At 42.3% G+C, this 24611-nt stretch overlaps 1 protein-coding gene across 1 annotated transcript in view; it reads left to right on the plus strand.

Annotated features, from left to right (window-relative positions):
- The window catches only part of SFMBT2 (Scm like with four mbt domains 2), a gene marked incomplete at both ends in the record, with an annotated part of 93664 nt that overhangs the window by 64449 nt on the left and 4604 nt on the right, over positions 1–24611 (plus strand). The window contains 6 exons of the mRNA XM_084285847.1: positions 5986–6099; positions 7416–7458; positions 8028–8098; positions 9261–9400; positions 16012–16121; positions 23780–23955. Coding sequence (XP_084141973.1) covers positions 5986–6099; positions 7416–7458; positions 8028–8098; positions 9261–9400; positions 16012–16121; positions 23780–23955 — 654 coding nt within the window. The remainder of the gene's footprint in view (positions 1–5985; positions 6100–7415; positions 7459–8027; positions 8099–9260; positions 9401–16011; positions 16122–23779; positions 23956–24611) is intronic.

Raw genomic sequence — 24611 nt, forward strand, 5'->3', positions numbered from 1 at the left:
GGGACTTTATCAGTGATCTCTGTTGACTGTATAAATCTCACTGCCATCATGATAAATCTCTGACCTAGGAATGGATGGGATGTCTGCCTTGTTGATATGGCTGAGACTTCCGCTGATATTTCCAACGTGCTCTTGTGGGATTGCCTGTCCTCCTGCAAGCTCCTTTCTTCCTTCTTTTCTGTTCTTTTCACTGCTTTTTCTCCATCTAGATCCATACTGCAACATGTGCTGTTCCTCACTGTGGCCATTGCCTGCTCACATCCTTCCACTCTGTGATTGTCTCACTTCTTTCATTGACCTAAGAGAGCTTTTGTGGGCAGTAACTATAATAAAGGGTTTAGAAAGCTGTCAGCCTGTGGAGAATACAATGACCTTACAAGCAGTATTAGGAGAATGCTGAAAAAGTAGTAGGGCATAATCTGGTATCAAACCCTCCATTTTTACCTTTTCTTTAGTGAAGTATAGATGAGCTCATTTTTGAGGTGGTTTTACTCTTGGAAATTCTTTTACCTCAATTCATCTGAGCAAGGACGTCTGAAATTAGGGTAATTTAGAACAGCAGAGGGTTTCTTCTTATTATTGCTTTTAAAACAGCATTATTTGTAAAATCACTGAGAGGACAGCAAAAAACCATGGTTATTTAAGTGTTTTGATGAGCACTGTGATAAACCATAAAGCTGTGGTGTCCTTGTCACAACCTATTTTAATTTTTACCCATCAAACTAACACACTATTGTTAGAGGCTGCTAACTTCATCTACAGTCAATATAAGAGCTTCATTTTCTCTCTGAAATCAATGGTAATTGGGTCAGCATCAACTACAAATGCCATATGTTTCTTTGCTTTCTTCTGGGGAGCCACGAAAATATCAAAGGCACATCAGGTGGCCTGGAGTCCTGCCCATCACCAAGCTCTGTACGATCCGTGCTCCTGCTGCTGGATAAGTGCATGGGGAAGACATGCTCATGTCTGCCTTGTGCTGCCAGCCCCGACAAAGTCAAAATGGAATGGTTTGCTGTAACCCTCCCATTTGGAAAATAAAGTGCATTTGGTTAAGCTGTCATGATGAAGGGGTGACGATAAAATGCCTTCACTCCTTTGCTTGCTGCCACGTATTGATAGGTAGAAACTGTGTAGCTCTGTTTATGCATAGCTGATAGATGCCACTAGGTGTTTCAATGCATCTGTGAGAGATGGGGCTGATGAAAGAGCAGCATTCTTTTAAACACTTGCTACATACAAGCCCAGGAAACACAGTGACTTTGTTTTCCTCAGTGATCTCAAAGGAAAGCAAGGCATGGTCTTATCTGCAGCCAAAGGAGTAGTGCATGCTGTTGGTATCCCAGGCTCCAAAGAAGAGGAAGGGATGGGGAAAAATTAAGTTTTTGCTCAGTTACAGACACAGTTTCCCTGCAGAGACCAAAATCAAACGGAAACAGAGCATCTTTCATTTGCTAAAGCCAGTGACACCTGCAAGCTCCATGGGAGCCCTGTAGTGGGAGTTGGGAGCAAGGAAAGGAGTTGCCCATTTCTTCTGTGATGGCCCATGGGGGCAGGATGCTGGCTCAGTAATCCTGATGAAATGCATTAAAGCCACACAGTTGTCAGGATTGTTTCTGTGAAAACAGTATGGAGCCTTGTTCTCAGAGATAATTGCAAGTGTTTTTGGCTCTTCCAGGGTAGAACAGCTAGGAAAATGTTAATGGGGTACAAACCATACTCAGGCACGTGATAATCAGGAAAGGACAGACCTACAGGGGTCAGGGCAAGGGGTTTCTGCAGAGATCCCATGGGATATGAAGTCTCATGCATGTTCTGCACAAAAGTCACCTTCTCTCCTCTGCAAGATACTCAGCTCTCAGTTTTCTGGGGCTGGGAGAACACTGAAAGCCAGACTGACGCTAACAGCTTCATCATCCCCTGGTGCAGGGGAGCTACTTTTCCCTTCAGCACCATGGTGCATTGATTGTAATAACCCAAGAAGTATTTCAGCGCCTGACAATGTGCAGTGCAGTTTGTACAAGAGGAAAGGTCTCAGATCAAAGCCCTTAAAGTTAGTAATAACGTTGACATGTAACCCAAAGTACCTCATCTGTGCTAGCAGCCTGTTCTGAAATGTAACAAAGGCAGATGTTCTGTGGCATTTAGCTCTACAGAAATAGCATTATATGGTAGACAAGGTTCTCCCAGTGCCTCTGCGATAAATCCCTTTCTCAGAGATTTATAACTCAATTGCTGCCTAAAGAGAGATTCCGTCTGATCTAAAGCTTGGCAGGCAAACTCCTTCGTGCTTGTTTTGTCTTTGCTGCTAAGCCCTGCAGCTTGGGCTGGCTAAAATCTGGGGAGATCTTCTTCCTTCTCTATCCCCAGCATGTAGCTTTGGCCCCTCTGTGTTTGTCTCCAGTGTATAGAGCAGGTACAACTGTGTACATCTGCTTTTGGTAGAGCATCATGCAATGGCAAGTTTTGTTTTTTTCATCTGTAAAAACCAATTGCCTTCAGACTCGTGGTAGCTAAAGCCCATCTGCAGCCTGTTCTGGACACTTGTAGATATTTTTACGAAAGAACTGGAATTAGTGGTTGCTTGAAATTCACTTTTCACTAATACCATTGTTGAATTTACACCCATGTGGTCAAAGAATCTGGCCCATTTTCACAAATGCCCTTCTTATATTGGGAGGTGCCTTCACTCTTCTATATGGATTTGATGGGGTCTGGGAATCTTTCAGAATCTTTTTTTTTCTTAATCTGTAATACTTTCAAAGGGACTATGTTCACTAAACTGCCCATTACAGTGAACAAGGAACGCTGTTTCTTGGGTCTTTAAATCAACCAGTCCTCCAAGGCCCTGAATAAAGGCAGAGAGAAAGCCACATGTATTGCTCCCTTCCCTTGTTACTTTCTCTCTGCCTTTTTACTCTTTTAATTTCTTAAAGGAAGTTTTTTTTACAACTTGTCATAAAAATCCTGTGTGTATCTCCTTGCCTTTTGAGTTCTTATATATAAATGCTTTACACTTGTTTTATATCTCAATACCAGGAATAGAATGATCTGTAGTAAAAGGAAAAGATGCAAAAGGCTGCAAAAATAAAAAGGCTTTGCTGCTGTTGAAATTCGTGACTGCAGTATGCATACTGTTAGGTTAAAACTAGGCATTAAAAAAAACAACACAATGCAGAACACTGCTTGCAGAGTTGTAAAATAAATGTGGCTTGGACTATGGCATGTTGGTTTTTTTCAACTCCATTAATACACTATTGTTTCTAACTGATTATTTATATTCTGGTAGCAGCAAGACTCCCAACTGCCATGGGAGCCCATCGCTGAAGACCTCGGGTCCCACCATTTATCATGGGCGCGTCTGAAGCTTTCATTGTTGCCCTCCCAGTTTCGCTGTTTGACAGCCCAAACTGCAGCCATAAAACAGGACGCAGTAGTTAAGCAGCGTCGAGTTAGACATGAGGGAACATTGCTTAATAAATCATGCTTTGTACAGTAGCAAAACTCTGTAAACTTCAGGGCAAGCATTTAATGAGCAGCAGTATAGTTCCCCTGTGGACGGAAAGAAGTACAGGGCTGATGCGAGGCTGTGCACATCCCATCACTTGCTGCTACTTTATTACTCATCATCTGCATTGTTAATTTTTACGGGTTCATTTTAGATTTTAAGGCTGAAACTTTCTGGTGTGAATTTATACAAGTAATAATGTACCCTCTCTGCACAGACTAGGAATTTAAGGAAAGCTCTCCTGTTAATCACTTCTCCAGAGAGGTGTTCCATAATTTTCCCTCTGACAGTTTTCCAGAGTTGCTGCGCTATTCTGCCCATCCTATAAGATTTATAATGGGAGATGGAAATTTTCCTCACCCTATTTCCAGTCTCCCTGCTCTCTACTTTTCCATTTAATCTCTCAAGTCTCACGGACATTTCTTGGTCTAGCAAGATGGCAGCGTAAAATGCAGCAGATGAAACTAATGAGTTCCAAACAAGCTGGTTTCCATTTACACGAGTGAGTCCAAATGAAGCAGTGAGATGTCGGAAGTGGAAGGCAGGATTATTGATTGCCAAAGGGAAGAAGCAGTGCAAGCAAGGCCAGAATAGCTGTGATTATGTCTTACAAGAAGAATAGTGGTGTTGCAGCAGAACAGACGTTATGGTTCTTTCTTGCTCATCAGGGCAGCTGCAGCTGGTAAAAACAGTTTTCATGCCACGTTTATTGTTTGTGAGCAGGAAGGTACATATCATTTGTTTATTGAGTCAGAATAACACCATAGGACAGTTACAGTCATTAAAACAGTAGATTTTCCTAGATCTGTTGAAATTTCAGTGTGCTGATCTCTTGCTCTATTTATGGTTTGATCCATTGCTTGCTCACCTTGTGAATGTCTCACCTCTGACTTCAGCAGTTCTCACATCTGATCCTTGGCTGGGTTTGTGGCATTAGGTGAAAATGTTTTACATACTGGAAAGTGCATCTTCTGTCAGGTTCAAGCTGAGCTGTGACCATTTGGTATTTCCTTGTGGAGGTAAATGGTTGTCCAGGGAATGCCAGGCTGCATCCTGCATTGTATGGCTTGCTCTTTTCTTCTTCCCTTCCCTGTATGCTGGTGAAGGAGACCAGATCTTCAAGGTATGATGCATGAGCATGATGCAGGGCTCAGAAGAGTACCACGAAGACATCAATGAATCTATGCAGACAACGTGACTGCTTTTTTTTTTTTTAATTTTTATTTTTAATGTTTCCTCCAGCATTCTAAACACTAGCACCAATTTCCTGCTTACTTTGGTTTTCAGTACAACCTCACACTCTCAAAAGCACAGCAAGTTTATTGCTAGAGACAAGACCAATCCAAGTGCTGCAGCTCAGTCTTGATGCCGTTCCCATCACAAAGTTCAATTACTGTTTCAATTACACTGCAAGCTCTTGATGAACATTCATTAGTGGGAAGCTCCCCGTAGTCATCTAGCTGAGCACAGCCAAACACTGCTGCACTAAGCAGGAGGCAAAGATGCTGTAACAGATGCAGAAGTGAGGATGCTGCAGGGGAAGCTTCTAATCTTTTGGTCTCTTTTATTAGTAGATTGCCTCATGCTGGTGCTGGTCCTAGTGTGGAAATGGCAGAGGGGCAGGAACTTGCTGATGAGGCTGTACGAGCACAGATGGAGTTGAATTGGAGTTGTTAAATGGTGTCTTTACTCAGGGCCCGGAGTTGTTTCTGAAAGACCTCAAAGACAGTGGGCTTTGAGTGAGACCCAAATAAACCAAGACAGGCAAGTGTCTTCTGAAGGAGACGTAATAACCAAGCTGGAAGAGATTGGCTTTAGGTGGAAATTTCCCATGAGAATTTGGAGCCAGTGCTATGTCAGAGATCTTAGTGCATCTATCCCACGTAGGGCTTTTATGTTGCCTTGTTGGGTGATCAGCTCAAGTTTCATGTGCTGTAAGGAGCATTAGGAGAATTCCTAGTACCTCTAGGCAGATGAGTGGCCATCTCCCACCTTCAAAAACAGTGGCTCGAGGGCAGAACTACACAGAAAAGCTTCAGGGGAGCACTGAGGCATAAAGACCTACCATGTTTGCTGCCATTATGTTATATCCCATGGACATGCTCCTACCAGTAAGAGTAAGCACCCAACTGTCCTTCTTCTACTTTGCTCATGCAACTCTACGAGAGAGCCAATGGGTCAGTCACACTGTCTTGTTGGGGAAAGTCATACGCGTTCAACCTCAGCTTTTGGCTGCTTCACTACACACCCCTAGTGTGCTCTTAATGTGGGTTTTCTCTGGTATCACATTTCACCGTAAATGCAACAGCCTTATCATTGCTGTCTTTGCAAAATTGAAGATGAAATGATGCCTGATTTTGATGCAGGGAAGCAGATTTATTTTTACGTGTTCCATCATTTGCTTCCCTTGGTTTGTGATGAATGCTTGAGTGGCTCTGAGCTCATGTCCAAATTTCATTATAAATTTGTGTTTATAGGTTTACAGATGCCCTCTCCAGAGTATATAGTTGATGTAGAGTCTATGGACATTTTCCCAGTTGGCTGGTGTGAAGCGAATGCTTATAACCTAACTCCACCACACAAAGCTGTTTGTAAGTATATAGAAACCTCAAGCAGAACAGATATCGTATCAACAGTTTTATCAGGGAGTTTGGATTAAGCCCATAATCTAATTCTTGAAACTACCAACCTGACTAGTGGACTAGTAACCAGGCTGCAAGCATGCTGTAATAAGCAGTAATAAATCTAATTAGTGACCAGATGCTGCAGCACTGCTATTACATAATTTGTACTTGTCTGTGTGCTCAGTCTTTCTAAAAATGGGATGGTTAGCACTGGGAAAGGCCGTTATGTGGTTTGGAATTGCACAGTGTGGCTTGAGGGTTTGCAGTAGGGTCAGAACGAAACCAAGTTTTGCTGTGCTGAGCTGAGTTGAGTTAGGCAACTGAGTGAATTAGGGATATGGGACCTCAAATTGCAAAAAAAAAAAAAAAAAAAAAAAAAAAAGAAGAAAAAAACACACACACACGAAAGCATAAAATATAGGCCTGAAGGGACATAAAGAGGCCATTCTGGCACAACCTCTCCAAAACAGCTTTACCTAAATTGAGAAATGTGTACTGGCCTCTTATCATGGAGCTTCTGCACCTTCCCAGGGTATCTATCCCGCTATTTCACTGCCCTTATGAGTCCAGGGATTTTCCAAGTGTTTAACTTAAGTCTCTCTTGGCACAATCAAGCCCACAGTGTTTTGTCTTACCTCCAGTGCATATTAAGACTGATTTCTTCCCTTGCCCTTCACATTTGCAGGCAGTTCATAAGTGCCTAGTGGCTTGGTGCTGTTCTCCCATTCCTTGCAGAAACTACTCAACCCTGATCTCAAGCCACCAGATGAAAAATTAGCCTTGCTGTTTACATTAATTAACATCTGAAAGGCAAATTTAAAAATGTGTCAGCCCTTTTGAAGAGTTAAATATGCTTAAGTTAAAAATCAGGCAGCCAGGGCCTAATTTGGGAGAATACTGCTATGGCAACATTATGCAGCCTTATCGCAATTTATAGCTAGGGATAAATTATGCTGGAGGTAATCATGCTTGTAAAATGTAATCTTATCCATATGTGTTTCTGTATGGAAAAATATTTGTGTTTTTATTTAATTTTTTTTTATATTGATCCCATAAAACACAATATTAGCATTCCAGAGGAAGGATTAAATGTATTATTACATCTTTAAAGCAGATTTTAATGATGTAGTGACTTACTTAAAAATACCAGGAAAAGATGGCGATAGTAATTAAGTACCATTTCATTGTGTTATAGTCAGTGCATTTATATGGCTTTTTATGCATTATGGGTGTATTTTATAGGACAGAAGAGCACAAAACTAATTCTTGCTTCATTTTTGCAGTGCGAAGGAAGAGAAGAATTGCAGTTGTGCAACCAGAAAAGCAGTAAGTTTTTGTTTTTTAAGGTGATATTTTTATGGCGATTCATCAGGTCTTCCAGGGGAAATGATACACAGCACCTGAGCGAGTTTGCTCACTGCCACCCAGATACTACAGCATAGTTGCAATGGAATTCCTTTAAATCTAGAATATTTGTGAACATATTAGAAAGTCTATGTAAAAGAAAATTTTGCTAGCTGGGACTGTGCAGCCATACCCAGTGCCTGAAGGCCAGTAAGGGATACCTGGGAAGGACAGGTGTGCACCAGGAAAGCATTTCCCTGTCTAACCCTTCCAGTTTCCAGAAACTAGAATTTAAAGGACTTGAATGTGAATATTTGCAGTCCAAAGAGCTAAAGCGCATGGACTGGGGTGCATTTTTGGAGGAGGGATCAGTCTGGCACCTTCTGTAATATGCAGGTTCTGGGCTATGATAAAATGAGTGGAAGCAGGGCTGTGTTTGTTGCATCTTCAGTCCTCACTCCAGGCAGATGGTGGTGTGTGTCACAGTCCAGCCTGAAGGCTGGTTCTGCCCCATTTAACCTTAGTAAATACTCCAAATTGCTCTTTAACAGGTTACCATCCACAGTGCCTGTTGAGAAAATACCTCATGACCTCTGCCCAGTTCCTCAGCCAGACACAACAGGTAAGGCTGCTTGACACCAGTGGGATATCAAGGGTCCGTTGCCTTTATGGAGGGGGAAAACCCCAAAAAAGAAGTGAATGTGTCATACGGGTGGGGAAATAGGGTCACATCCTCAGGGGGTGCAGACCTACAAAGCAGTGCAGGGTGTCTCAGATGTACTATATGTGAGGGTCCAGTCCTCTGTGTGGGAACACTGTGTCTTGCTGGGTTTATTGGGGTTCCCATACAACTTGCCCATTTCAGCTGCTGATGTTAGGGCCAGAAGCTCTGGTGGAGATGGATGTGGCTTTCTAATTGTCATCTATTAAATTGCTTACACCAGCACTTAATGTGTCCCAGTGTTAGCATCATGACTATGTGGTATGGCTGCTACTTCTGCTAAAGGTAAATTTTCCTCCAATTTAGTGATGGTGAGAGGCACCAAGAGTACAATATTCATCCAGATAATTGTGGAGACACTGCAGGAAAGGCAGGATTTAATTCACTTTATTTCATATATCTATAGGACACATATCAGTATCTGAGCCAACAGCCGAGTGCTCTTTCATAATCAAATGTAGTCAAATGGGCTCTTTTTGGGTATGATCATCTGAGCTATTGTGGACAGCCATTTGGATGGTGTCTTTAAGTATCTGCTTCTCTCCATGGGGTGTAAAGGAGCCCAGGATTATTAGCCCAGATACACAAAACTGCATGTTAGACCCATGTCATTTCAGGGGAATAGTATCCAAGTTCTTACTGGGTTGGAGGGCAGCTGAACAGGGATGGTGGAGCCTTTCACCTGAATTTTCTCCCTGAGCTGATTACATGCCTGGTCAGAAACAACTAACGTGTTCCCTCCATAGCATGTTGCAATTGAGTTGCTCGTGTTCATCTGCAATGTGAGTTATGATAGAGCCTCGGGTCCTGTTATGAACAAAATCCCTTCCTGATTCTCCATTCAGTAGGGTGTGCAGCCATATTAGTTACCATTAAAAGCAATTAATCTTCCTGTGTTGAGTGAATTCAAGTAGCAGAGGCTTCTCTACCTTCATTCTTAGGGAAAACTTTTTATGACCCCCATTTTATTTCTCCTCCTTCCCCCATCATGGAGGAAGAAGAAGGACCCTTGATTTATTGTCCCAAAGTGTAAATGCACATCAACGCCACTTTCTCCTTGCAGGCACCATCAATGGGAGATACTGCTGCCCTCAGCTCTACATCAACCACCGCTGCTTCTCAGGTCCTTATTTAAACAAAGGCAGAATAGCAGAGCTACCTCAGTCTGTCGGGCCTGGCAAGTGCGTGCTGGTCCTTAAAGAGGTATGGCTCAGCTATCTTTTGGGAGGACTTCAGGGGAAAACGTGGATTGTGGGTTTCTGGGCCCAGAATTTAATAAGGAGGTACCTAAAATTGTGCTGGAATCCTGTGGCAGCTTCCACAGGTTGAAACTACAAGTTGGGAAGTTGGGGTATGTGTATGCATTGGGGGTTTTAACATGAGAGGAGACATTTCTGAAACATGGGGAGTTTTCTTGGTTGGGAACAAGTTTCATCTAACTTTTGCTGCTGTGCAGGAGAATTACTGTTCTGGCCAGAGCTGTCCGTGAAGAGGACCTCTGTGGTTTTAGCCATCAACCTGTTTCTCCTGGCACAAGCAGTGCAGCATCTGCACTACTGTTGAGCCAGCAGATTTGGCATGGGGGACACCTTTGTATGTGTGACCGTGGTCCTATGGGACTCAAATCATTGGGATTCAACGTGAAACAGGACAGAAAGCCGAACTATGGGGGTGTGTGATGTGCTGAGTGGAAGCTGTGGTGTGCCCAGCTTCCACTGGTATACTGTGCATGTACAGATGAAAGGCAGGATGACTTCAAGTGGGAGAGGACAAGATGGTCCTGTTGGATAAGCAGGGTGCCATTGGTCCTGTGGGCACTATTTCAACTTGACTGGGGTCTTTTAGTAATCTAGGTCTTCCAGCTTTCTTATCTGTACCTATATGAACCCCACTTGACGTGGATCTGAGCTCCCTCTGCTTGCAGAGGAAAGGCAGGGGAACCTTTAGGTCTGATGTGTTTGCCAGACTCTTGGTGCCCAGCTTGGTGAGGAGGTTTGAAGTTGTCTGAAGTGAGATGGATTTCATCCCTTGGCAGAAACACCTGAAATGAGAGATCCCTCCCAAATCACCCACCAATTTCGAAAACATTCTTCTTCTGTACTGTAGAGTGACTCTCGTGTCCCCACTCCCTGATTGCATCTGTACACTGCTTTACACACAGCAGCACTGCCAGTTGTCTCACATGGTTAAAAAAAGGCTATGAAGAGAGCCCAATAATCCAGCTGCTTATGCAGGTGGGACACTTGGATCTGCAAAAAATGCAAATCAAAAATAGCCCTCAGCAGAAAGCAGGATAAAGTGGTTGCAGAGCACAAGTTGACAGCTGCCAAATTTGAAAGCCAGTCTTTGGTGGCGTGCTGATGGGGAGTGTTAGCAATCTGCTGCTGCTTGAAAACCAGGCAATGAAAAAGCAACATGGGGGAAACATGAGGCATCCACAGCTAATGGGTATGCTAACGTTTCTTCCCCCTCTCCTCCTGGAATTTGGATTTTGGAAACACAAGTAGTGCAAAGCTTCTGACAGGTCCTCCCCTCATGTCTCATGGCTTTGTTGCATAGACTAATACCAGCTTCTCCAAATTCCTCAAGAAAGGGACTTATTATTGACTGTGGAAACCAAACTAATTTTCCTACAGAAATCCAGTTTCCCCCTGCTCTGACTCCTTGAAGAATTCCTTGTTGAAGGAGAAAATAGCAGTCTCAACAAGACATGAGTATCTTGCTTTTGGAGCCATAAATGATTCCTCAGGAGCAGGACCATGGCAAGGTCCCAGTGTTTCTTAGTGGTATTTTGAAGATAAATCCAAGATCATTGAGTCTATGGGGACCAGGTCTGGGTTCTGGAATGGGTGAAGAGGAGGCATTCAGGGTATTGCTATTGGGGAAATACACCTGGTTCCTATCAGCCAAGGCAAGAGAGGTGTCAGCAGCTCAGAGAACCATGGGTGTACCCAAGCAGCTGGAGGAGGCAAGAGGCAGCAAGGAAAATGTACCTACAACTTAAATATCTTAGCAGCTGCCAGAGCACCCAAAAGGATTGCAGAGCTGAGTGTTGACAGCAGTGTAAGAGACATCTCCCAAACCCACAGCCACAAGGCTTCGTGAGCTGCAGAGCCTGCGAAGGTCCTCATCCCTCCAAGCCCAGTCTCAATACAAAGCTTGATGGCTTTGTCTGGCTTTATACCCACTGATGACATGGCCCAGAGAATGCAAATGCATTATAATTATCTCTGTCTCACTATATAGGAGAATTACAGGCCATTGTAAATTATGCATCAGCATAACTTGTCTGGAATAGATAAATTATACATGTGCTTTACTCTGGCAACACACAGGGGAGTGTGGGAAAGACAACCCCAAACAACAGCTATGAAGGAAGAACAGATACATCAGCAGTCTGGTGGGAGCCTTTTAAATCACCCTGGTCTCCAGCCACAGCTCTCTGCCTTTAGAGATGTTCTAGTTAAAATTTGAACCTGTGCCAGACATGAGCTAGTTCACAGTGGGCAGCAGTCTCTGTGATAGAGATGCTGTTGTGTTTGACACTGATGAAAACCCCAGACTGAAAACAGCTGAATAACCATCTCCTGCCCCATTCCCTGGCCTGGATTACCTAAAACAAGAAGAGAGCAGATGTCCTCTCCCTGTTAGTACCAGGTGGTGGGAGACCTTGCTCCTGGCTGGGTGCTGAGCAAGTAGCTCACCATCCCCTGCCTTCCTCTGCACTCAACCATGAGGGATATATATATATATTAAAAAAAAATAAAAGAAAAGAATTACAAGTGTGGCTCATTCTCCTCAGACATTTTTTCCCCTGAATTCATGTTCCTTTTTTACATCTATCAGCGATGCAATGAAACATCATTCTGGATCCAGCTCCAAATAAATTGGTGCTACCAGGCTGTACACCAACAGTGAGATAGCCGTGGGTTGCTTGGCTCTGGTCTAAATAAGGTTGGGATATATCCTTGTAATGTAGAGCAGGACCTCCTCCTTCTAGCTGAATAATCTGGGCCTTTCTCATGTGGGTCATCGGGACAGAAGCAGCATGGATAGGTTTGCTTTTGTGCAACACCTCTTCTCCAGCACATCAGGAATCCCCCTGATTTCTGCCCACTTGCTTTGCCCCAGAGTTGGATGCAAAGGTTGTGAGCTCTGCAATGAGGAAGCTGCTAAGGTACCTCCCAGAATGGCCCACCTTCAGCAAGATTTATCTAAAATTCTGGGAGCAATTACAACTTACTTGATAGTATGATCAAAAATACTGGCTTTAATTCTGTGTTTGTTAGTGCGTATGTATCCTTGCTTCCATGCAAAGCCTGGATGATGCCTCATCCTTCTTAAAACCTGGTGGTGCATTACTCCTGGTGCCAGCACAAGCCCTTGGTTTATTGTGGCTTCCTTCACCCCAAGAGACAAGTGAGGGTGTTAGTGCCTGTTGTTTAACATCAGCTTCAAAGTTTATCTCATTCCTGAGATTCTTGTTTGGAAAAAAAGTTGAGACTTGGAGCCAAGAGACAGTGGAGGCATCAACTGCTGCCATCCAACAGCTGCATCTGGGCTGAGAAGTAGTGGCTGTATAGTAGCTAAGATACGTAATAAATACAAACTTTAAGTTAAATTAAAATAAACACACTGTCAGCTACAGATACAGTTCTTGGGGCAGAATATCTAAAAATACCAAACTGTTCTTCTATCTGTGCCAGCAACTTACCACAGCAACATTGTAAAACATAATGAAATGTCTTTTTTAAGACTCTGGATGATCTATAACCCACCATATCTTAAGGAAATACGCTGTAAAGATTAATTAGCCTCATTGCTTACTGCTATTACTATTTTTAAGACACTTTACTCTTTTTCTATTTAGATGAAAATGGACTTAAAGGTAGCATGACTTAGTGTTTGCCACTGATGCAAACTGGAAAAATGAGCCAGCATTTGTGAAAGAATCCTATTACATTCTGCAACTTGATTTTTTTATTTATTTTTTTTCAGCACAGCATGAGTTCTTAGGAGAAATTTGCATAATTAAATCATGGTGCTCGGAAAATTACATAGCTTGTACTGAGCCTTAGGTGTATGATTGAGTCATGTTGATGGTGTTATCGTTAGTTATAAGACATTGTGTTGGGATAGCAAAAATCTTTTATAGTCTAGAAAGATACAAACTGCATTTATACAAGAGGGTTCACTTATGTTGCCCTCAAGACTGCTCCATGGATTTCAACCCATCTATAGCAGATTCTCCAACTTAGGATCTGGCCATCTGTATTTTTGAAATGGCATAGTCTGTCATAAGCATGTCACCACTTGAATGCTACCCCCTGGACTAGAGGAGGGAAGTTGAATTTCTCCTCAGAAGGATGCTGGTCGTAGGGCTCTTGAAGAGAAGGGGCATAGTGCTATTTTGTGATATAACCTCATTAAGTGATACTTCCTGAGAAAGCTTCATCCAGGATTGAGATCATCAATGAAGAGGGGTCGAGTGATGTGAAATTTGCAAATCCCACTGATCTCTGATGACGTGAGTGAAGGTACTTTCCATCTCCAGAGAAAGCTGGAAAATGGTATAGGTTTCTTCACCATTTTTCCTTTAATCCCAGTTAATTTTTGTGCAAGAAAAAAAGTAATATTTTTTTTTTTCCTAGTGTTTAGCAGTGTGTAATATTAAGAGAGAGTGTTGTTAGAAGGTAACATATTTAACATGGTAATGGACTCCTGCTGCACTGTAAAATGCCAGACCCAGTGACTTAAATTTGAGATACAAGAAGAGTAACAGCTAATGCTTTTTTAAAAAAATAATAATAAAAAATATTCTGTTAAAGGGAAATGACTCCTATTACAAAACACTCATTTAAAAACTGTGTTTAGAAGTTTAGCAAGAGTCCTGATCAATGACAAGTGACCTTTGAGAGAAGTACTGGCATTGTGGTTTCTTTGCAGGGCTGGAGTTGATTAGGTGTCCAGGGTGATGCTCAGGCAGTGCCAAACAGTTATTTGCAGGGGGGGGATTTTCTTTTCTTGCTCACTTCCTAACTGTTTTGACAACTCATACAAACACCACTGCACTGATAAAGGATCAGGGCAGCACTGTTTATGGGAATTGGTGTGGAAGAACCCCCTGCTTTCTGCTCCTGGCTCTTTCACCAGCAAACAGGGGAGTCAAAGCGTGCTGAAGGAGACCGTCCCCAGCAGACACCTGATGAGGTGGTAAATAACCCCCTGGATTTGCAGGAGGGGAACACATGAGTTGTGAATGAGCATGGGAGCCACCCATATACTTGGTGTTTATTTGAAAACCCAGTTTTGGCTTTCCTGCATTGGGTCTCCCTATCTGTTTCAGATACCAGTGCTGCATCTGTATGGTGAGTAGCAGATGAGAAAAGTTGTGAATGAGCAACTAGATGGAGTTGCTCAGAAGCTTTCTTTTGTTTTCTTGGGAATCAAAGCCTTGGGAATCTCAGGTTATGTGACAAGCTAGGAACCAGATGGAGAACTGTGGGTAAATCTGTATTTTAGTTTCCCCTTGTGTGAGATGAGTGTGCTCATAGCACTCTTCGAGATGTGCAGGTGATCAGAGCTGCATAAGGCATTGGGTCCTGTTAGTAGGCATTGCTTTAAGTGTCTCTAATTACATCTTTTTGAAGACTGGTTCCGGTTGTTTATCCAGGGGACCAACGATAAATTAAATTTTGCTTCTATTAAATAATCTAGACAGGCTACTCAAACCACTTCTGTTTTACACGGTACTATGCAACATGAATTAAAGCCCTTGCCTGAAAATTATCCACCCTTCAAGGTTTTCCAAATGCCAGAAAATCATTAGATTGCTGGCTTATTAAAGAAATGCATACAAAAGGAAAAGAAGAAAAAAATGTTAACATAAAGTCGTTGCTCTTTGCAATGTGACCTGGTCAGTTTTTCATGAAAACCATATGATGCATGTTCATGGGTGCTAGGGAAACTTAATGCTTATCATACTGAAATCATTTAAGAGCCCTGAAGAATTAAGAGCAGGCGTTAGGTAAAGAGCTAATTTATATCAAAACCAATCCAGATTAATTGTGGAGTCATTCATGGGCATACAATGCAGAGTGTTCAAACACATGATCTGGTGCTATTAAGAGATTTGTTTTTCTTGTATTTATCTCCTTAGGCCAAGTGTAGGCTATTAAGGCTTGGATCCTCTGAGTGAATAGTAGGAATTATTTTTTTTCTCAAACACTGTGGATTAAATGGATTGGCACATGCATTTTATTGTACAGAGTGGACACATACTGGGTTTCAGGCACTCCTCCTGCAAACTCTTTTTGTGTAGACTTCATTAATATTCCGTTAATACCGTCAAGGCATGCAGCACTCAGATGCTTAAGTGTACTGCCAACCTTAAGTACGTGAGTTTCCCATCTAGTGTTCGGTGTGTAACCCCCACGTGACTTTGGCCCTGGCTGAGCCGTCAGAGATGTTTTCATTTTTTAATAAATTGAGCCACTGTGGATGCAGGAAATGGAACCCGCTTTGGGTGAGGGGGGCTGTCTCAAGGAATAACACTGGCGTTCATTTAATGGGATAACTTTGGGGTTGGCCAGCAGCATTTAATGCAATCATGGTATCATACCGAAGTGTCATCCACAACGTGCTTGGCACATAGATTCAATCTGGGACATCTTCTCATTGCATCTAACACTTATCTTGTGCATCCTTGAACATAAATTGGCATCTGTAAGCTTCTCCTGCTTATATAGCACCAGGGAGCGTGGTCAAGGATTGCTTTTAAATCCATCAGTGTTGTTGGTTTTATGTCTCAATAGGTTCTGAGCATGGTGATCAATGCAGCTTACAAGCCAGGGAGTGTTTTACGAGAGCTGCAGCTAGTGGAAGACCCTCAGTGGAATTTCCAAGAGGAAACACTCAAAGCAAAGTAAGTCTTCAGTGTGTGCTCCTTTATATAGAAGGCTTCAGAAATTGTACTGGCTTGGGGAAAAGAAAAAAAAAAAAAGAGCAGGAGATTTTCTGTATTGTGAGAGTTTTGCTTTTTTAATTATCATTTTGCTTCACTGAGCTACCTGCCTAGTTCTGTAGCAACTTAAGAAGTGAAATGTTCACCTGAATGGTACATTTCTATTGTCTTTCTCCAAGCAGCTATCCAGATTTTGAAGAAATATGCCATCTTCATTCACTGAAGTCTTGAGTTTTATGATAAGGTGCTCCAATAAGCTTGGCTATTATTGATTTCATTCAATTCCTGGCTTTCTAAATGTAGCAGTATTGCTGATTTTAATATAGAGCCTGTCACTCTAATACAGAAAAACCTGGCAAGAATCAATGGCACTAAAAAGTGTAAGCAATATAGCAGGGATATGTTTTTAAATAGGAGGGTGGTTAGGACAAAATACTAGCAGATGTGGGATTCAGATTATGTTTTAATGCCTTTCTAGAATCAATTCTATCTAAATCTAAACAATATTTAAGAAATCTTGGTATCTAAAAAATACTCTGTTTTTCCTTCCATCTTTAAAATGTACCATTTATATCTTTATATATGGGCACTGTACTTACGACGTGTCTCAAGAACCATTATTCCTCTAAAAGAGGAGACAATCACCAATGCTCTCTCCAGATCCCTCCCAAAAAGCAATTCTTCCCATTTTAAGACAAAGGTCAACAAATAGTTCTTTGTAGATAGCTCTCTCTTTCTGACCAGCTTGATTGCTGTGACTTTTTGAGTACCGACATTAAATGCAGTGAATTTCACCCTTTATGCTGAACTCTGTTACTCCTTTTCAAATAAAAGCAGTTTTCTTTTGGTTATTTACAATGATTTGCTGTCAAATATGGAATTATTGATTGCTGTTGTATTTGATCTTTGGCCATGCCGATACTGCAGAAAGCTCTTGTGTGCTCTGATTGAGGGTGAGAATTGAGAACCTTTTATTCCGCACAATCTGAAACTGGAAAGGAGGATTGCAATTAGAATTGAGAAGCTACCAGAAAATCCTATTTTAATTTGCTTCTCTCAGCCATGTGGAAAGTCATGCTTTTGTGTTTATCAAATGAAATTTTGTGGATGGGAATCCAAAAGTCATCCTTGTGCATGCAGATTTTCATTAAAAATAAAACCAGGTCATGGGCGATGACTTCATTGATTCTGGGCTCCCACACCTTGTACTAGCAAACGACAGATAATGCACTCTAAAAGGTACTTAGCAGTGTGAAATCAAGTTGTAATGCTCCGTTTTTCTGTTCGATCCTGCAAAGACTCAAGCTTCTGGGCAGTTTTCCTATTAGCAGTGTTCAGAATAGAAGCTTGTTGGGAATTCTCATTTGAGTATGAATATCTGTCTGGTTCAACAGCAGTAGTATGTACTTCTTAAGGCTGCTGCAATCCTTATTGCACTTACCCTCCCTCACTGCTACCTGATGTGCTAGGTGTATTGTAAGGACCACCTCCATCCCCTGTACTTTCTTCTGTGGCACTTCCACCCATTTGTGCTTTTGTCTTTTTCCTTCTCCTACATATTTAGCAGGGCAGCCAGGTGCTGGGATATATCTTTTATCTGTATTGCCTGCCAGATAAAAGTATGCCAAGGTTTTATATGCAGTGTTGGCCAGACAGTCACAGGCTGTGTGTTCCTGTATGATGGCTACCCTAGGAAGCAGCAAGCTCAGCTCTTCAGCAAGTCAAACAATTTTCATCTTTCAACTTTATCAAGCCACAGGATGGATCTTTACAGTCTCAGAGCTAGGACAGCAAGTCTTGGAGTGACTCGAAGCATAGAAATATATTCTCATTCAGTATGGTGTTGTCCTCTGGCTCCTTAGGAGATGGAGCTAATGGTGCTGGAGAGAACCACATGGCTGCAGCTGTCTGGTTTCTGGGGCTGGAGCACAGAGTGGTGCTGACGGGTCGTACCAGCTTGCCTGCAGCTACCTTGAGTACTTCTTGGTGGGTGACAAAGGGTAGATGTGCCCTATCTGACTACCCTAGGATTTTTTTTTTCCCTTCCTGGGTTTACTTGAGCTGTTTCATCTAGCCTACTGGGGTTTTAATTACATCTGCTTGTGCAGAAGCAGAAAAAGAAACATGCTTATGAAATCAGCTACCCTGAGACATGCAAACAGCACATGCCATGCTACATCAGGTATGACAGTCTGTTGTGCTCCGGAATCTTAAACAGAGACCTGTAACAAGCAAACGCCTGTCTACATCGAGTTCCAGCTATGCCAGCTCCCAGTGGCATCTTGCTGCTAATGATGACAGCTCCACAGCCAGCTGGAGCGCCAGCGCTGTAATGTGACATGTCGTGTCACCGCCTTCCTTCTGATGCGAGCTGACAACTCCTTAGATCTTGACAATGTTGTTGTTTGTTTGCAGTGATGGTTGTGGTAGGGTAGAGCAAAGGGGAGGGAGGAAGATGGTGAGAAGGTGGCGTGTTTTGTTTTTTGTTTTTTGTTTTTTTTCCCACTGGCCCAAATGCCAAATCATTCACTGCCATGAATGCATTAGCTCAGTCTTTGGGCAACCTGCGTTTAGTTTACACTGCTGTCAAGAGTGACCAGTGCAGAATCAATTACGCTAGCTTTGCAAAGAAGTTAAACAATTTAGATTGTCCAAAGAGATGTGTCTGCAGTGCGTGATGGCATTCGCGTCTCAACAGCACTGCTGGCTCTCTGTGGAAATAGTCAAACCTGATTTATTGGTGATGATGAGTTAGAAATGTCAGGCCCAATCCCCTGAATTCCTGTGAGGAATAGACAAAGCTGTGGGCATTCAGCCCTTCTGGTTTTGATGCTTTAATTTCAGTGCCTACATCTAGATTTGGCTTCCCAATCTTACATACAAAGGCTTTCATTTCTGACAGCTATAAGTGGGGTTGATTGGACTTACCCATGTTTGCAGGACTTTGTGCATTAACAGTACCGTTACGTGCAGAGCATTATCTGGTGTCTTGTTGGAAGCCCGGTTAACCAAAATATGAAAGATGTGTAGTCCTGGACTGCTTGAAAAATGAAGTTCTGAGACCTGCAAATCCAGCAGCTGAATTCTAGGAATATTAACCCCAAATCACCGTCTTTTCACTGTGGCTGCTTTACAAGACTTTCATTTGCGATAGATTGTGTTGAGGTGTTTGATGTATTCTTTGGCTTGCTTTTTGCCTCAACAGCTGGCAAGGGTTGCTCTCAGGCCTTCCATGTCCCTAGCCCTGTTTGAGGAAGTGAAGCATTGCCCATGGTTGATGGAAGAGAACTTAGAGATGACATAAGCAAAGTGGATGTATGCAAGTGCATGCAAACAGATGGGATGCATCCAGCTCTGCTTGAGGGAACAAGCTAATGTCATTGCAAAGCCACTCTCTGTCGTATTTGAAAGTTCACTTTATCAAGAAAAACATCAGATGGCACCTCAAGAAGGACAAGAAGGAGAATCTAAGTAACAACAGGCTGGTCAGCATAACCTCAGTCTCTGGAAAGGTTATTAGAAAAAGCCTCCTGAAGGCTATTTCCAAGAACATGCAGGACCAGAAGGTGGCTGGGAGGACTCAGCATTTGACTTACAAAGGACAAATTCTGCCTGATGTGATGCTTTGGTGGCGTGGGGAAAACCAGTGGAAGTTATTTGTATTGACTTTAACAAGGCTTTCGTCACAGTCTCCCATAATATATTTAGAGTCAAGCTGTGGAGTGGTGCCAAGTCCAGGTGGCAAACAGTTATTAATGGCAGTCCTTGAATGTCAGTACAAATCTACAGCTCATGTGATGTGATTTGTCTACTGCAACAGCTCTGCCACCTATTTTTTGAGGCACTGCAAGAGTGAATTAGTGTAATTACCACTGTAAACTACCATGATTTTGTTGATTTTACCCAGATTAAGAGTATTTGCAAAATCCTTGGTATTCATGGTGGACTGAGTAGCTTTAAAGGTATGAAGATTTTGATGAAAACTTTAGGGTTTTTAGGTGTTTTTGTTTGCTTGTTTGTTTGTTTTTTGGCACTTGCAAGGGCCCACACAGGCAGGGTTTGAATCAAACAGTGAAGTGGGTGTTTTGTACTGCTGGACTGGTAAATTGCTTCTGGTAAAGCCAATGCAGAGAGACTTTGGCTGTCTGCTGTGGGTGGCTGGTGTTTGCAGGAGGTGTTTGCAGGAGATTTCATATGTTTGGTGGACTTTGAGCTTGGAAAAGAAACTGGAAATTTCTTGCAAAAGAACTGATAGGAATTTTTGATCCTCGAAAAGAGGTGGAGGCTTTTAGACACTGAGTTATTCAAAATAGTCTCAAAGGTTGTCAGAACTGTTAGCTATATCCTTGTGATAAAACCTTTGAAAATGAGGGTAATCTCAAAGCTCTTGCAGTTTGATGTATCTTCATCATGATCCTTTTCACACCATTGCACAATGGACCCCAGCTGGAGCTCCTAGAAGACATTTTATTCTCATGAATGTCTGGTTCCAAAAGAAGAACAAGTATGATACTGCCAGCAAAGTGCTATTAGCTCAATATTGTTGCTCATGAATCAGCAAAGATCCTGAGTATATTTTTTCCTGGAAGTTGTTTCAGCCAGAAGGGTTTCTCCACATTTTGGGATCCGAGGGCAGAAAGAAAGGGAGAGTAAAGTAAAATTACTTTGACTTGAGCTGAAAAATCATTTTTAAAGTAACAGTTATTTCCAAGCAAACTAAAAATATTAAGCTTGACACAGCTGTTTGCTGTCTCCAGTGCTGCCATGCTGTGCATACAGGTTACTTACTACTTAAAAGTGGTTAAGAAGATAGGAGTCCTTGTTTGAAAGCATCAATAGGAATATCAGTAGTAGGTAAGTTTTTGAATTATGCTAATGGAAAAGGTTTTTCTGATTATATCCAAAAGAGTTCTTTCCACATGGCTGTCCTAGACAAGCTCAAATTACATTTGGTGGTGTTTGTGTTAGAAATCTGTAGTGTGAGAAATATGGAAAATATTAGTAGAATCTGGTTTATAGTTGAAAGAGGTGCTGCCAAGGCCAAAATCATGTAAAAAATAATACTGTGGCCAGTACTAACACCTTAGGTTGTTGAGACTCATTGGTGCAGTTGTGTTGATCTACATTTTGCCATCCAGTCTGTTAATTGCTATGTGTGTTGCATTCAGACCAAACTGTGAAATCAGTCAGTTGTTCCTTTTCATAATTTCATCTTTTTCTTTCACCAGGCACTTTACAATGTACAATGGGTCCTTTCTGGGTAGCCAAACACAATAGGAAGTACGCAGTTAGAAGAAGTCAGCCATCCTTGAATAATACCCATCAGGCAGCTTTCTTAGCTTGTAAGAAAGAAGATCAAGAGGCAATCTGATTACAATGCTTTTGCAGGGAAACAAAACCAGATGCAGTCTTTTCATCCTTGTGGTGAAAGTCAGAACAAGGACAAATAAATGTAAGTTAGATCCACACATACCCATAAATAAAACGAGGCATAGATTTATAGGTACAGGTTTTCCTGCTGCCAGGTTTCTTCCAGCATGAAGACCTTAAAGGGGAGTCTGGTGCTTTTCTGGAAGTGGTGCTTTAGTCCAAGCAAAGTTGTTGAGGTTCAGGTGAAGGTAGCACAATGAAATTCTTCAGCCTGTCACAGATTTACTGACCTAACGATCTAGGCCGTCATTAAACTTAATGGCTTCTGGAGAAGTAATAAGGGCAGGAGTCTTTTCAAACACATTGAAAAGAAATATAAAACATTTATAAGTAGATATATTTTAATGCCTGTAGAATTTGTTCTTTTCATATTAGGTTTTGCCCTTTTAGCCAGCCAGCCTGCACACCTATTTCATAGGGGAGCCGGAATAACAGTGCTGTCTGTCTAGAAGAAGCACTTTTTCCAGTTTATCTCATATGTCTGCCAAGGTCTGTCAGGGTGCACAAAGGGTTGGCTAATTAAATAAGGAGAGTGAATGGCTCCAGGACTGTCTCCATAACCTGGGGTAGTTTGGGGACACCAAATAGAGTGTCTGGGAGTCTGGTGCCTTGCAGAGCTGCTCCTATAGGTTCTGGAAGAGTTTCGGGTTGAGGTGATAGTTTGGATCAAGTCTTTTGTGACATGAGAATGGTCAGATTGGGATGTTCTCAGACCTGAGTTTCATTTGGGTATCCCCTCTATGGGACTTCACATACCATGAGATGAAACCCTCTTCCCATATCTCAGTGTTTCCAGAAAGAACTTCTGGGTGGTAGAGCAGCAAGAGTTGGTTTCTCAGTTGTTTTGTGAAATTCAGTAAAATCTTCAGAGGGAGGGAATTGAGTCTAGGTGTGTGCTGTGTATTTTAACTCTCCAGCCACGTCTCCTTTGTTTCTCTTCCTCTTCCATATCTGACTATCAGGAGCTGCCTCCCTGCTAGTGACCTATGGGTTGTAATGTACTCACAAATGCTTTGTCTCATTTTTCCTGATGACTCTATCTTCATCTTTGCTTCCAATCCAGTAATCTCTCTTTCACTGTCTCACCCTCCCTTTCTTTTGTGTGTCACTTTTCTCTCCTCTAAAGCACATTTATAATGCCTTAGCACCAGGCGCTTGCATGATTGTCTCTTGTGTTGCATTCCTCAGGATGCGTAAAAGATGTTTTAAAAACCTTATCTCACTGTTTACAATAGCTTGGTGCTGCTGTTTAATAAATTATGAGGATAATTGGTTTTTCAGAGTTCACGTCTACAACGTATTACAGCAGGGATGTAACTGTATCTTTCTTTCACTTATCGCTCAGAAACACTTCATATAAAACACTGAAATAAATGTTTTAGTAGCACATGGTTAACAAATTTAAGACAAACCTTTCATTGAGGATTTCTGCTCTAAGCATTCCCTGTAGGAATCGCTGTTTTAAGGGCCTGTTCCTGGAACCCCGTTAAACCACTCCAGAGACTCCCGATGAGTTCCCTGGGCTTTGGACTGCCCAGTTCTCATAGCAGTGAAGTCATCTGGTCTCCATATGGCAGACAATCCAGTATTCACCCAAATACTTCTACAATGCAAGTGACCTTAGTTTGTGTGATCAAACGGTGGACATGTTGTGAGCTGGCACGTGATGTGGGAGCTGCCTCAACAAGGAAGGCAGTGGAGGAGACCAGAGGTGTAGTGAGGGCTTACAGAGCCCATTGCCAGTACAGGGTGGTGACCAGAAAGTTCTGCAAGGTGTGTAGGATTTTCATCACAGGTCAATATATAAGAAGAGACTACACCCCTCTCTCCAAAACTTTGTGTCAGCTCATGGTATTAGTGTATTATCCTGTATAATATCTGCACCAAGTCGGTTGGAAGCTTATTCTGTCTTCTGCTGTATGTCCAGGTATATCCAGTTTGTACTTGTATGCTTTTCTAGACCAAAACCATGCCACAGCTCAGCTTCCAGGATCGTTTCACCCTACCTTTCCTTCAAGTCTGCCTGAAATGGAGTCACTTAACCAAGCAGACCTTTTATTCCTGCCCTCCCAAGAGACACACTCTCCCAAAAACCATTAAGGACTGTGTCCCCCTACAAGAGGGCAGCATCTGGTCTGTAGCATCAAAGCTTGATTGGTAACACGGGGTCATCTTGAACTCTTTTCTAGATACAGAGGGAAGACGTACAGGGCGACTGTTAAGATTGTGCGAACGTCGGATCAGGTGGCGGATTTCTGCAGAAGAGTCTGTGCAAAGTTGGAGTGCTGCCCCAATTTATTCAGCCCTGTGCTAGTGGCTGAAGTCTGCCCAGAGAACTGCTCCATTCATACTAAAACCAAGTACAGTGAGTATTGGCTGCAGGACTTGTTGCTAGCCAGGTATCAGAGCAGTGGGGTACTGTGTGTGAGCTAGAACATGAGTGAACATGAGTTGGGTAATGCATTAATAATGAGTAGGATTCATCTCATGTAGGTTGAGTAGTTATTTAATCCTGACCACTATGTGCTCCCTTAGTATTCTGTGCAGAGAAACAGGCATTGCCAGAAAACAGTCTATCTCACCCCATCCTAATATATCTCTTGGAAACTCACTGCTCCTTGGAAGTATTGACTTTTCTTTGTATGCAAAGTTAATTTAAGGAGCACATAAAAGAAGCCTGCAGTGGCCAGCTGAGATTTAAACTGCTGCATCATTGTTGTCAGTGTTACTGTTATCACTGGTCGGTGTTACTGATATAACTGGGTCTTAAACAGGTGAGGAAAGTGGAAGTGGGTCCTTCTATCACAGAAGTTGCAATGAACCAGTATGATTGATTTGAACTGATTTGCTTCTGTTCAGTGCCAGGGTTGAAGAAGAAGCAGGCTCGGAGAGATTCATATCACTGAGTATGGGTTTCTATAGAATTTTACACCTGATGGACTCCTAGCTCCCATTGGTAGTGAATGGAGAGCTGGAGGGATAGAGCTGGGGGATCTACATCTGTGCTTATCTTATCCTAGA

This window comes from Netta rufina (assembly GCF_964035555.1).
Source record: "Netta rufina genome assembly, chromosome: 1".
Taxonomy (NCBI): domain Eukaryota; kingdom Metazoa; phylum Chordata; class Aves; order Anseriformes; family Anatidae; genus Netta; species Netta rufina.